A 10,538-nucleotide genomic window follows, 5' to 3' on the forward strand; every position below is an offset into this window, starting at 1 on the left:
GTTATCAATGATTCTAATTAAGGCTCTGTTCCATTTAGCGTGGCAGGGTCTTTCCAGTGAGCCAACATGCACAATAATGCAACAACCTGACTCTGTATGACCAGAATGGAACTGAACCTTAATCTGTGTCATTGGTAAGTAAACCTCTGAAGCACGTAAGAAGTGCCTCAAGTTCTTGCCAATATGGCTGCCGTGCATAGGGCCTACAGTATATGACATGAGATGGTGTGAACATGTGAGGCTAAAGACCTCTACCAAGATGTCTTGACATCCGATATCTCCTGACTACTAAAATGTACGGCAAGCAACTTTAAGTCCTGTTTTGGTATGTTATCATATAGCTGCAGTTTTTCCTCCAATCTTCTCCACCCAGCTGTGTGTGTGTGTGTGTGTGTGTGTGTGTGTGTGTGTGTGTCCAGTAAAAAGCAGTGCCAGGTGTTGTGCATTAGTGTTAGCGTTAGCCAGCGCTACAGGGCCCTCGTCGCCACGGAGGTGTGAACAGCCGCTCACAAATTAGCCGGCTTGCTCCCCTCATCCATCATCCCCTTTTCTTGCTCTTTCTACTGTTCTTTCATTCTTTCTTCCTCTTCTCCAGTGGTTACGTCCTTCCTTTGTTATTTTGTATTTTATTTGTATAGCAGTCATCTGCCGGCTTTCATTCCCTAATCAGACCATTAACTGTCTGAATAATATCCAATTAATGATCTCTCTCTCTCTCTCTCTCTCTCTCTCTTCCCCCCCCCCGTACCTTTCCTACCTACAGTTGTTGAGGTTTATGAAACTTTTCTCAATAAACATTTTAAGAACATTTGCCATAATATTAGCTATATCAGTATTTTACAGTCAACAACTGTAGTGTACATACAGTACACGTATGTCTAGCACAAAGTTCTGAAAGTTGTTTGCAATGTCCAAATACTATAGGACAACACAGCATAATGTAAAGACACTGGAGGAGCTCGGACAATTGAAGCCTCTTTTATTAAGGTGCAAAGTATACAAGACTGACGTTTCGATGTTACTGCATCGATCTTCCTCTGAGTCATAAATTGCAGGGCCAGGAAGGCATTCATACTGTAAATACAGATAGTGAGGTCAGTGCTCTCAATAAGTCAATAGTAGACATAATATTTAGTCAAAAGATTCTGTTCACAGGCTAAAGCCTGTCTTGATTTATTCTCTACATGTTTCTAATGTCCATGTATTCAGATCCTACACTGTGTTAATCGTAATTGATTGATTGATGCATTCCAGTCAGAGCCTGCCCCGTGCAGAACAGGATACTAACTTTATTACAGATTGGCTTATTGAGAGCACTGCCCTCGCTACCTCTGTATACATGAATGCCTTCCTGACCCTACCATTTATGACCCTTGAGGAAGATGCAGTAGCATTGAGTAATGTTTGTGCAATCTCATGAGTTGGAAGTTATGTCTCAATCATTTATGATCTGGGAATACATATTTATCCAGAATCTTGCAATTGTTGGACAGATACTATTATACTATCGTAAAGTATTACATTAACGCTACTACTAAATAACAGTAGTTGCATATTTAGTAAAGCCTTTAGTAAAGTACATCGAATGTGGAATGCCCTACCAAAACCCATTAAAGATCTTGACTCCCTCCCTACCCAGACTCAAAACTAACCTAAATGGCTGATCTTAAAATACAATTGGGCTTAGTGTAACACCTTTGAACACTTTGGTAGTAGCATCCCCATCGTTTCAGAATCAGAATCAGGTTTATGTCACATCACAGGTTTACAAGGTTAAAAAGTGGGTGAAAATCGCTTTCGTACAATCGTTCCCAAATCTGTATTTTCTTTTGTTGGGTAAGCGTTTCAATATTACCAGTGTTATGTCTCATCCAAATAAAAACATGTGTCTATGAAATCAAGTCAAACTGACAGATATTCTACACAGAACATTCACAGTAATGTGGACAATTTGGAGACAATAGACCTTTATTGAGACAAAAGCAGGAATGTCACACCTGGCTATGATGTGCAGTCGTGCACTGTAATGGAACAGGTTTACTGTCATTGAATAGTTGGAAGTACTGTAGGTTTTTCACCCATTCACATTATTCTATAAGCTGTATTTCCAAAGCTGCTGGGTCCAATTTTGTAGCAATGAGTCTCTTCTTTCGTATGAAATTTAAAAACAAAAATCAAAAAAATTGCATTGGGGATTATACTAGTGAATGGTCTGTGGACCACAGAGGTCTGCAGACCACAGGTTGGGGACCCTTGATGTACCCTAAAACCTTCCTGCCTCTTTGAACTTGTTGAGCAGTCCGTCACCTTCTTTCAATGTGAATAACAGGGTGTGGCTTCTGTAATACTGTGGGTACAACTGGAGGTTCTGGATGACATTCTGGATGAGATGGGCCCTTGTTATCTCACAGCCAGGTGCGTCATATTCCAGCGCAGTGAAATGGACGTGGAGGTGGTAGTATGATGGCTGGTAGTGGAGGTACACCCTCAGCTTCCGGGCTGGCAACCCGTAGCGCTGGAATATGGCCTCCTCTCCCTTCTTAAGGATGTTCTTCAGAAGGGGAACGTGCTCTGGTGTCAGGTCTCTGAGACATCTGATGCCTTTCTGATGAGCTATTGCAACCAGGTACAGGTTGTCATTCTGTTTTTGGTCCCATTTGACATCCGGTAGGAGCACAAAGCCAAGCTGCGGGTCTGGATCTTCACAAACGATCCGATCAGCCTCTGCCCTCTTTTCTAAAACATTGTACATCCACTGAATACTAAAGCTCTGCTGTTCAATGTATGCCAGAGTGATGGAGTTGTAGTCTGCTTCTGTCTCCTCCACCAGATACATCTCCCCACTCTGGTACTTCTTCATATGTTCCTCTGTGGCGGGACACACCACTGTGGTCATGATCCTGTTGAGATGGGCAGGGGGCTGCAGCTGGTAAGTGCTGCAGGTGTCATTTCTCATGTCCAGTTTCATCCTGGAACCACTGAACAGCTCATCCAAGCTGTCCTCTGTGATGGGAGTCTTCTCCAGCAGGACCACAGCCGTCTGGTCTGCCAGTGTTCCATGGACAAATATGGTCTTCTCCCGTGCACAATCTCTGAGAACACGGGTTGTTCTGAAACCAGATAGGATATCTCCATCTTCTTCAACAGGTAGTTCCATGAAACTGTATTAAGTGTTTGCAGGTCAACTTCTGCAACATCAGAATGAGCAACAGTGGATATTAAACAGATTAAGAAGCCAGGGACCCCGGTTTTATAGAGCTGATGATGACGTGGCGCAATGTGACAATATGACACGACAATAACATAGTAAGACTTTCGCGGGGAAGCGACTGACGCGCCTAGAAATTCATTTTCAATCCGACAGGCATAGCAACAAGCGGAAGTGATCCTGTGAAACTGTCATGTTCGTGCTTGTCTCACACACACACTGCCAGGGTTGACATGTGTTTTCTATGCGACATGTACAAAAGTGTGTTCACATGAGTGAGTAGTGCTGTATAACCACACAGACCTCAGAAAGGACAGGTGGTGTCGCTCCCAGTGTGAAAGGACCTGTGTGATGGGCTGGTTAAGGACAAATATAACAACATTTTTGACGAAATACCTATTGATATTGTGACATAATCGACATTGGGAATTATGTGCTTGTATTTGAGCAAGGAAACTAAAGTAGAATGTGTATTTATATATTGATCAAAGTAACTTGTAGGGCAAGTGGACAAGAGGAAACCATGTTGACAGAGGAAACAGTCATTACTATCCTCGGTCGGCGCTGAGTCGGATGAAGCAGGCTTTGCTTGGCATGGGAACTCCCTCAGCTGTCCCATCTTGCTCGAGGGCGACTCACGGGACTCAAGCCTGATTCTGACAGCACGGCTGCCTTGTTGTCAATATTTTTTTAAATGTTTTCAATGATTTTATGGGCATTCCCTTAGGCATCAATAAGCCTCATTCATGAGGGAGGGTGGTGCGGCACGGTGGTGGTGGAGCATCTTTACTAAATGTAATTATACATATTTGTTTTTGATACCGGACTTGCAAAGAAAGCTGTGTACATATTCAATCATCAGTCGGTCATTCCAAGGCTAAGTGGTTTACAAAAGAGTTCTTATGAAGTGTGTGTGTGTGTTTTGTCACTGTCTTCCCTAGTGCCTCCAAGAAGCTAATCTCTTCATTAGAGGCTTACGATAGACCCATCGCTCTCCATCCTTGTGGAACAGCCTCGTCTCCCACTGCTGTTCATTCTGCTTCCTCTCCAGGGCATCAAATCTCTGTTTATCCTCCAGCCGGCATTTGGCTTCTGTCGCTGCGTCGATGTTCTTAAGTTTCAGATTCTGTGTCACATCTTTCCATAGGCAGCGAGACTCATATTCCAGCTGGTCCCCTAGCTTCCGGACCTTCTTCTTAATGATTCCCATCTTGTTGGTGTCTATGAACAAGGATTTCTCCCCAGTTGCCCACTTGGCATGCATCACTCCATTCCACTCTCCCTCAATGGAGCAGAAAGACTTCTTATCCTTAGGTGCAAAGATTTCTGCAGTCACCCGGTGTTTCTTGCCACCGTAGAAAGGCTTGGTGTGGAACATAATGTTGGCACTGTAGCCTGTCGTGGAGCATGAGATGGTACACTCCCCACCCAGCTCGAACCATGGGACCGTCAGGATTGACCTGCCATAACCATTAGGGAAAGTGAGAATGTAGTGTTCGTCATGTTCGAAACATGAAACGCAGCCTTGGCCGATATTGTGGACACCTACAGATAGCCCTAGGAACTTTGACTTAGTCCAGATCTGAGCGTTGAACTGGATCTTCTTACTGTAAGACTCTGCGTAGAATGCAGAAATGGGTGGGTGGTGCGAGACCTGCTCTGCTGCAAAACACAAACTGTTGGGCGACGACCACGGGATTGGACCATCTGATACTGTCTCCTTGGGCAGCACCAGTTCCTCCGTCTCATTGGGTAGATCCCAGTGGCAGTAGAAGACCTCTCCCAGGATGGGGTTGAAGGGTTTCTTGGCTAACGAACCCTGTCTTCCTACATGGAACGATGACAGATACCATTTCACCACCTGTAGCATGCGCTCCCTGGGTTCCGGCTGCTCAGCGATACTTACAAATAATTCTGGGTGTGCAAAGAAGTCTGCATACATTTCTAATAAAGACCTCTTCTCCAAGATGAAGGTTGGTAAGGCCACCGCTGTGAGGTCCATGCCGAGTCTGACCTGAGACAACAGGTGCAAGACAACACTCTTTTGCTCCTCAGTGTCATCATCATGGTCATCTAGGCTGTCAAATGGATCTGCATCTGTCATGCTGTTGCATGTGGATGGGTCTGCATCTGTGGAGACGGTGGATATGAATTTGCTGAGTGATGATGCTGTATCTTTGGTTTCTTTGGATGTGGGTGAGTTCAGCGATTCATTGGTTTCGGGTTGTTTCAGTACTGTTTTCTCATCACCAAGGGGCAAGGTGGCTGGAGGCCCCAAAGGAGACCATTTGAGGCTTTCAGCTGCCTTGCCTCTTGGCACTGCTGTGCTAAGTGTTGACATGACGTCTTCGTTGCCCAAACAAGATCCTTTGGGGACTCCCACCGCCACCTTGCCCCTTCCAAAACACTGTTTGCAGTGTTGGGGGGAATTGTTACTCTGGGCAAACTCGGAAGCATCGTAAAACTCGTCCTCACTGGAGGAGTAGGAGACATCTGGCACTGAGGGAGAGGGGAGGGAGATGCGGGTGGGGAAGGTGGCGCTACTACTGGGACCTGACATAGCGCTCCCTGTGCTGTTTAGTGTTGGGGTCTGTAGGCTGTCCATCGCCATGACTACAGGACCCACGGACAGTGTGCAGGGCCAGAGTTCTGATTTACACACTTGAGAAGGGTCTGTGGATAATGCAATACATTGCTTAATGGACTCTACCATACTGCAAGTTGTCTCCATTATATTGTCAATCTTACTGCGTGATGCATCCATACAGTCCTTGATCTCCTCAAAGAGCTTCAACTTGTCGATCAGCATCTGCAAGTAGGCGTCCACTTCGGCAAGCTTCTTGTCAAGGTCTTGAACCTCCCTCAGCTGGAGGGTGTGATGGAGGATAGTTCCCTCTAAGGGGTTGATCCACCTCTCTCGCTCATCTGCATTTCGGGCTTGGAAATGGAACATCTTTTGGTCCACAGTGATGGTAAAAGTGCTGTCGTCCTCGTCGTCGATGCCAATCACAGCTCCCCTGAGACGTACACAGCCTCTTCTGGAGCCTCGCATCATCTTATCGTTTGATGTGTAATATGACAGCAAGCCAGCATTTTGGTCCAAAACAAACCAGCGGTATTGCCAGCGGTTGACAACATTAGTCCATTTGCTTAGCGGCCCCTCCATCATGATGGAATTGCACACTCACGCTTCAACAGTTTGAGCAGAGATGTGAAGTGAGAGGAGATTGACTGAGTCTGTGTTTAAGAAGTCACTATAACTTAGACGTAACCATATATAGAGTTCACCACGACTCAGACATAACCATAGAGTTCCGTGTGGCTTGTGTCAAACTGACTGTGACAGCATGACATCAAACCCAAACAAATCCTGTCAACCACGACCATAATAGAGTTCCGGGTTGACCAATATGTCCGAATATGGAGTGCATGAAGTCGCTCACTCTAACCCCTTGAGTGTCGATCTAACGTGGTCAACCCAAGATGATGTGAAATCACACCGTCAAACGTCAATCGGTCGGATTGGCGGTGCGGCGTAGGTGTGAGGGTTGCGCAGATTAAATAAGGGAAGAAAAAAAAGAACAAGAACAGCAAGAAGGGGTGCATTTTGCCACTGGGATTTTGCAGATCATTACTGCCACTAATTAGCCGATTAGTGCCAGAGTCCTAGACCACTTTATAAACTAGAACCAGGAGACCTGGTACTGCCAGGCCCCTAGTGGTTGAAATCTGAATGGCCGGGCTTCACATGACGTGTGTTCCTTCTATGACGAAAGGGGGACAGACTTTTTTGGCTGGGGCCGGGGGACAAAGTTACATACCATGTATGGACAAAACAGATACAAAGCCTCATGTAAGCCCGACCCCTTGGGTCTGGCAACAAAAAGCGGAAAGTCTTCAAATCAATTAAAAAACTTAGATTTGACTTAATAACTTATAAGCAAACAAATACAAACAAGACCAGGAGACCTGGTTCCGCCAGACCCGGCAGATGCCCATGTGTCTCTGCCCATGTATGGACGAAAGGGGGACAGACTTTTATAAGCCGGACTTCACATGACGTGTCAGCCTGTGTATGCCCATATATGGACGACAGGGGGACAGACTTTTATGGCTGGGGCCTAAGGACAAAGGGGGCATGCCCATGTATGGAGAAAACAGGTACAAAACATGCCCATGTATGGACGAAAGGGGGACAGACTTTTATGGCTGGGGCCTAAGGACAAAGGGGGCATGCCCATGTATGGAGAAAACAGGTACAAAGCCTCATGTAAGCCAGACCCCTTGGGTCACAAATAAACACAAATAACTTGAAACATAAACATAAATACATAAATACATAAATACACTTCAATATATACAAAATATATTTTTACTTAAATTATTCAATGAATAAAGTGTGTGAAATTATTTGTCGTACAACTCCCATCATTTTCAGTTGTCAGAAAGAGGACATACAGTATACATGGTGCATGATTTAAAAAACAATAGCAATAAAAGTAGGCAGTTAAATTTGTAACAGATATACAGTATAGTTCCCTTGTTAGCAGCATATATCAGACATGTCAGTGTACAGTATATCGTGTTATAAGCCATACGTTTCACAGAACTTGCGGCTGAATGGAAAACAGGTGAGGTACTCCAGCCACGGCCAGTTGATGGGGTGGACGTAAAACCATATCACGAGCGAGACGAAAAGGACAACATAGACCACCAGGGATACAACGATGAGGAGGCGTTTCCGGTACTTGTCAAACATCCCAAAGGTAATGTAGGGCAGGAAGGAAAAGGAGAGCAGAAGGCCACTGAGGAAGCCAAAGATGTGGGCGATGTTGTCAATCCAAGGCAGCAGGCCACACAGGAAAAGGAAGGCGACGATGCACAGCAGCTGCAGAAAAGCCCGCCATGGCTTCTCCAGCATCTGCCAGCTTTGGAAGAGCTCTACGAACAGGCATGCGAGGAGGCCAAACTGTGACCCTGCTGGTCCCACCTCAGCTCTAGAGGGCATGAACAGTGCGGAGGCCAGGTTACCGGTTAGGCCGCTAAGGATGTATATGATGGAGATACGGACCCACCCTGCCAACTTCTCAAGGTCTCTCAGTATTGTCATCTGGAACACCACTGACACCAGACAGTGAAACAGTCCAGCATGGAGGAAGAGCGAGAGTATGAGGCGATAGAACTGGTCAGGGACGTCGGGGTTGAGAAATGGTAACAAGCCACATACCTCACCTAGACAGTGGACCTGTGAGCAGAGTGTGGCCTCCTCATGGAAGTAACCATGCATAAAGGAGCAGTACTCTCTAGTAGAGATCTCGCACCTGCCCTTGGCTCCTATGCAGCATGGTCTACCTATAATGTTACAGTCCATGTGGCTGTAGCCTGTATGTTTTGCCTTGTGGGGGGATGTACACACTGGCCACTGGGTGATGTCATCAGGCCAAGTGTGTGGCTCTGTCGAGGCGGGATCTTCACACACTCTGGGGTCCTGGTGACAGACGGCGCCAGAGGACCTGAGGATGTCCACTGTCTCATTGTTCCATTTCACAAAGGTGGCCATTATCTTTGAGCATTCAGACCTGAGGGTCTGCACACAACCGGAGTTGTCATTCTGAACACAGCAGCCTGACTCTCTCTCCAGGCCCTTGGCCGTTTGGATCAGATTGAAAATCTGGCGGTCTTGGCGGATGCACGGAGAGAATTTGGCCCCCAGGTGGATCAAGTCCTCAGAACGAGGTCCAATCCAGAAGTTTTCCTGCTGGGTATATCTTACACTATCATAGTAGACTTTGTTCTTCCGTACTAGTTCCGTAGTAGAATGCTGGGCAAACCCAATGGGGGCAAAGCCATATGTAAAACAAGTCAGCAGGGTGATTAGTATGTGGACAAAGGTGATCCAATATGTAAAATAGGGCCTGTAACTATGGTATTCGTCTAGCTGCTTTTGGACATGGCTGCTGACACTGTGTTGATAGTGGCGGTTCATCCACTTTCCCACCACACCCATCCCATACTGACGCTTGTGCTTAGAGTCCGGTGGGCAATAACACCTATTCAGCAGGTTGCAGGTGGCTTGGATGCTCATGCGGGCGACAGACTCCTGTGTGCGGTTGGGATAGCGGTTATAACCATTGTCCTGGCTGGTGGACAGCGAACTGCCTCCCAGGGTGACTGAAGCCACCTGGGTGGCATGTGGGGTCCGCGGGGGATGACCCTCCCTTTCACCTGGCTCCTGCCTGCCCAGAGGGTCCACGATCTTGGGCATCGTGTGTGCTGTTGGTGAGTCCAGGCCCTGATCGATGCTGGTGAACATCTCAGGCTCTCTGTATTGGGCCTTGAGCTTGCCAAAGCGCTGGCTACAGTGATGCCGGCTCTTCCTCTGCCACAGCTCAAAGTCGTCCCCAACGCCAAACCAGTGGGCTGTACTCCTGTGAGCACTCTTACAGAGTGTCATCATGCGTACAGTCCAGTGGATTGGTGTTGGAGAGGACTGTGCGGGCAGGAGGCTATCCTCACTATCCAGGAGGCTGGCCTCGCTCATCCTCAGAGGTGGACTCACTGGCTGTTTAGCAGGGCTGTGGCCAGCGGTGTCCCGCTGCTTCTCTTGAGGAGGGATAGCTATGACTAAGCTGGGTGGCTCCTTTATTTTCAGTCGGCTGTCTCCCTGGCTGTTCTCCTCCTCTGCTCGTTGTGATAACATCTTGTCAGAGATTGTGTGTATCCACAGCAGAAACAGCTGCCGTTTTGCCTGATTCCGCTACCAATTTAGCTCTATGAACGAGCTAAGTGGTAAGTTGGCCCGCTGCAGGGGTGAACTTAACCGGAGACGGCCTACCTCATGCTTCAGGAATCGCTGTCATGTGACTCCCAGTGGAATATGTCTTACAGTTACCGAATCTGACACAATATGAACATGTATGTGACTGCCAGCAGAACTCTGAGTCGATGAGTTTGTCTGGTCTATATATGGACATCAGTCATCTGTGATGACAGTACTACCACGTCAGTCATCCTCCATTGTAAAAAGATGTAAAAAGTAAAATATTTAAAAATATTTGGGGCTCTAGGGCATGTCCAGGGAAACAAATAGGCAAACAACTTAAACTTTATTTTATAGAAGATAAACTTGACAAAATAACCACTAAAACATATTACAATAGAAAATGTGCTCCTCGGAGCACAAGTCTCCACCAGCAGACCCACATTGGTGAGGATTTTTAGTAAGGAATTTATTCCAAGATTGGAACTTTTTCTGCTAATATCTCCTGACTAAATGTTAGCTTGGCTGATGGCACTGATGTCACTTCGAAACATGCAATGCAATGTTTCG

At 46.5% G+C, this 10,538-nt stretch overlaps 3 protein-coding genes across 3 annotated transcripts; all 3 read right to left on the minus strand.

Moving 5' to 3' along the window:
* Nucleotides 1-2,263: 2,263 nt before the first annotated feature.
* LOC311064392 (m7GpppX diphosphatase-like) lies at nucleotides 2,264-3,157 on the minus strand (the record flags this gene model as incomplete). Its single annotated transcript, XM_084084222.1, has 1 exon — nucleotides 2,264-3,157. One exon carries the CDS (start codon nucleotides 3,155-3,157, stop codon nucleotides 2,264-2,266), a length of 894 nt encoding a protein of 297 aa, XP_083940348.1.
* A 988-nt stretch (nucleotides 3,158-4,145) lies between these two features.
* On the minus strand, nucleotides 4,146-6,377 carry LOC311064394 (oxysterol-binding protein-related protein 9-like; the record flags this gene model as incomplete). Its single annotated transcript, XM_084084224.1, has 1 exon — nucleotides 4,146-6,377. The coding sequence occupies one exon, from the start codon at nucleotides 6,375-6,377 to the stop codon at nucleotides 4,146-4,148; it is 2,232 nt and encodes a 743-aa protein (XP_083940350.1).
* Nucleotides 6,378-7,793: 1,416 nt separating this feature from the next.
* Nucleotides 7,794-9,908, minus strand: LOC311064395 (inactive rhomboid protein 2-like; the record flags this gene model as incomplete). The annotated part of the gene is made up of 1 exon (XM_084084225.1): nucleotides 7,794-9,908. The coding sequence occupies one exon, from the start codon at nucleotides 9,906-9,908 to the stop codon at nucleotides 7,794-7,796; it is 2,115 nt and encodes a 704-aa protein (XP_083940351.1).
* Nucleotides 9,909-10,538: the final 630 nt, after the last annotated feature.

This window comes from Gymnoscopelus microlampas (genome assembly GCF_963454915.1).
Source record: "Gymnoscopelus microlampas genome assembly, chromosome: 17".
Taxonomy (NCBI): domain Eukaryota; kingdom Metazoa; phylum Chordata; class Actinopteri; order Myctophiformes; family Myctophidae; genus Gymnoscopelus; species Gymnoscopelus microlampas.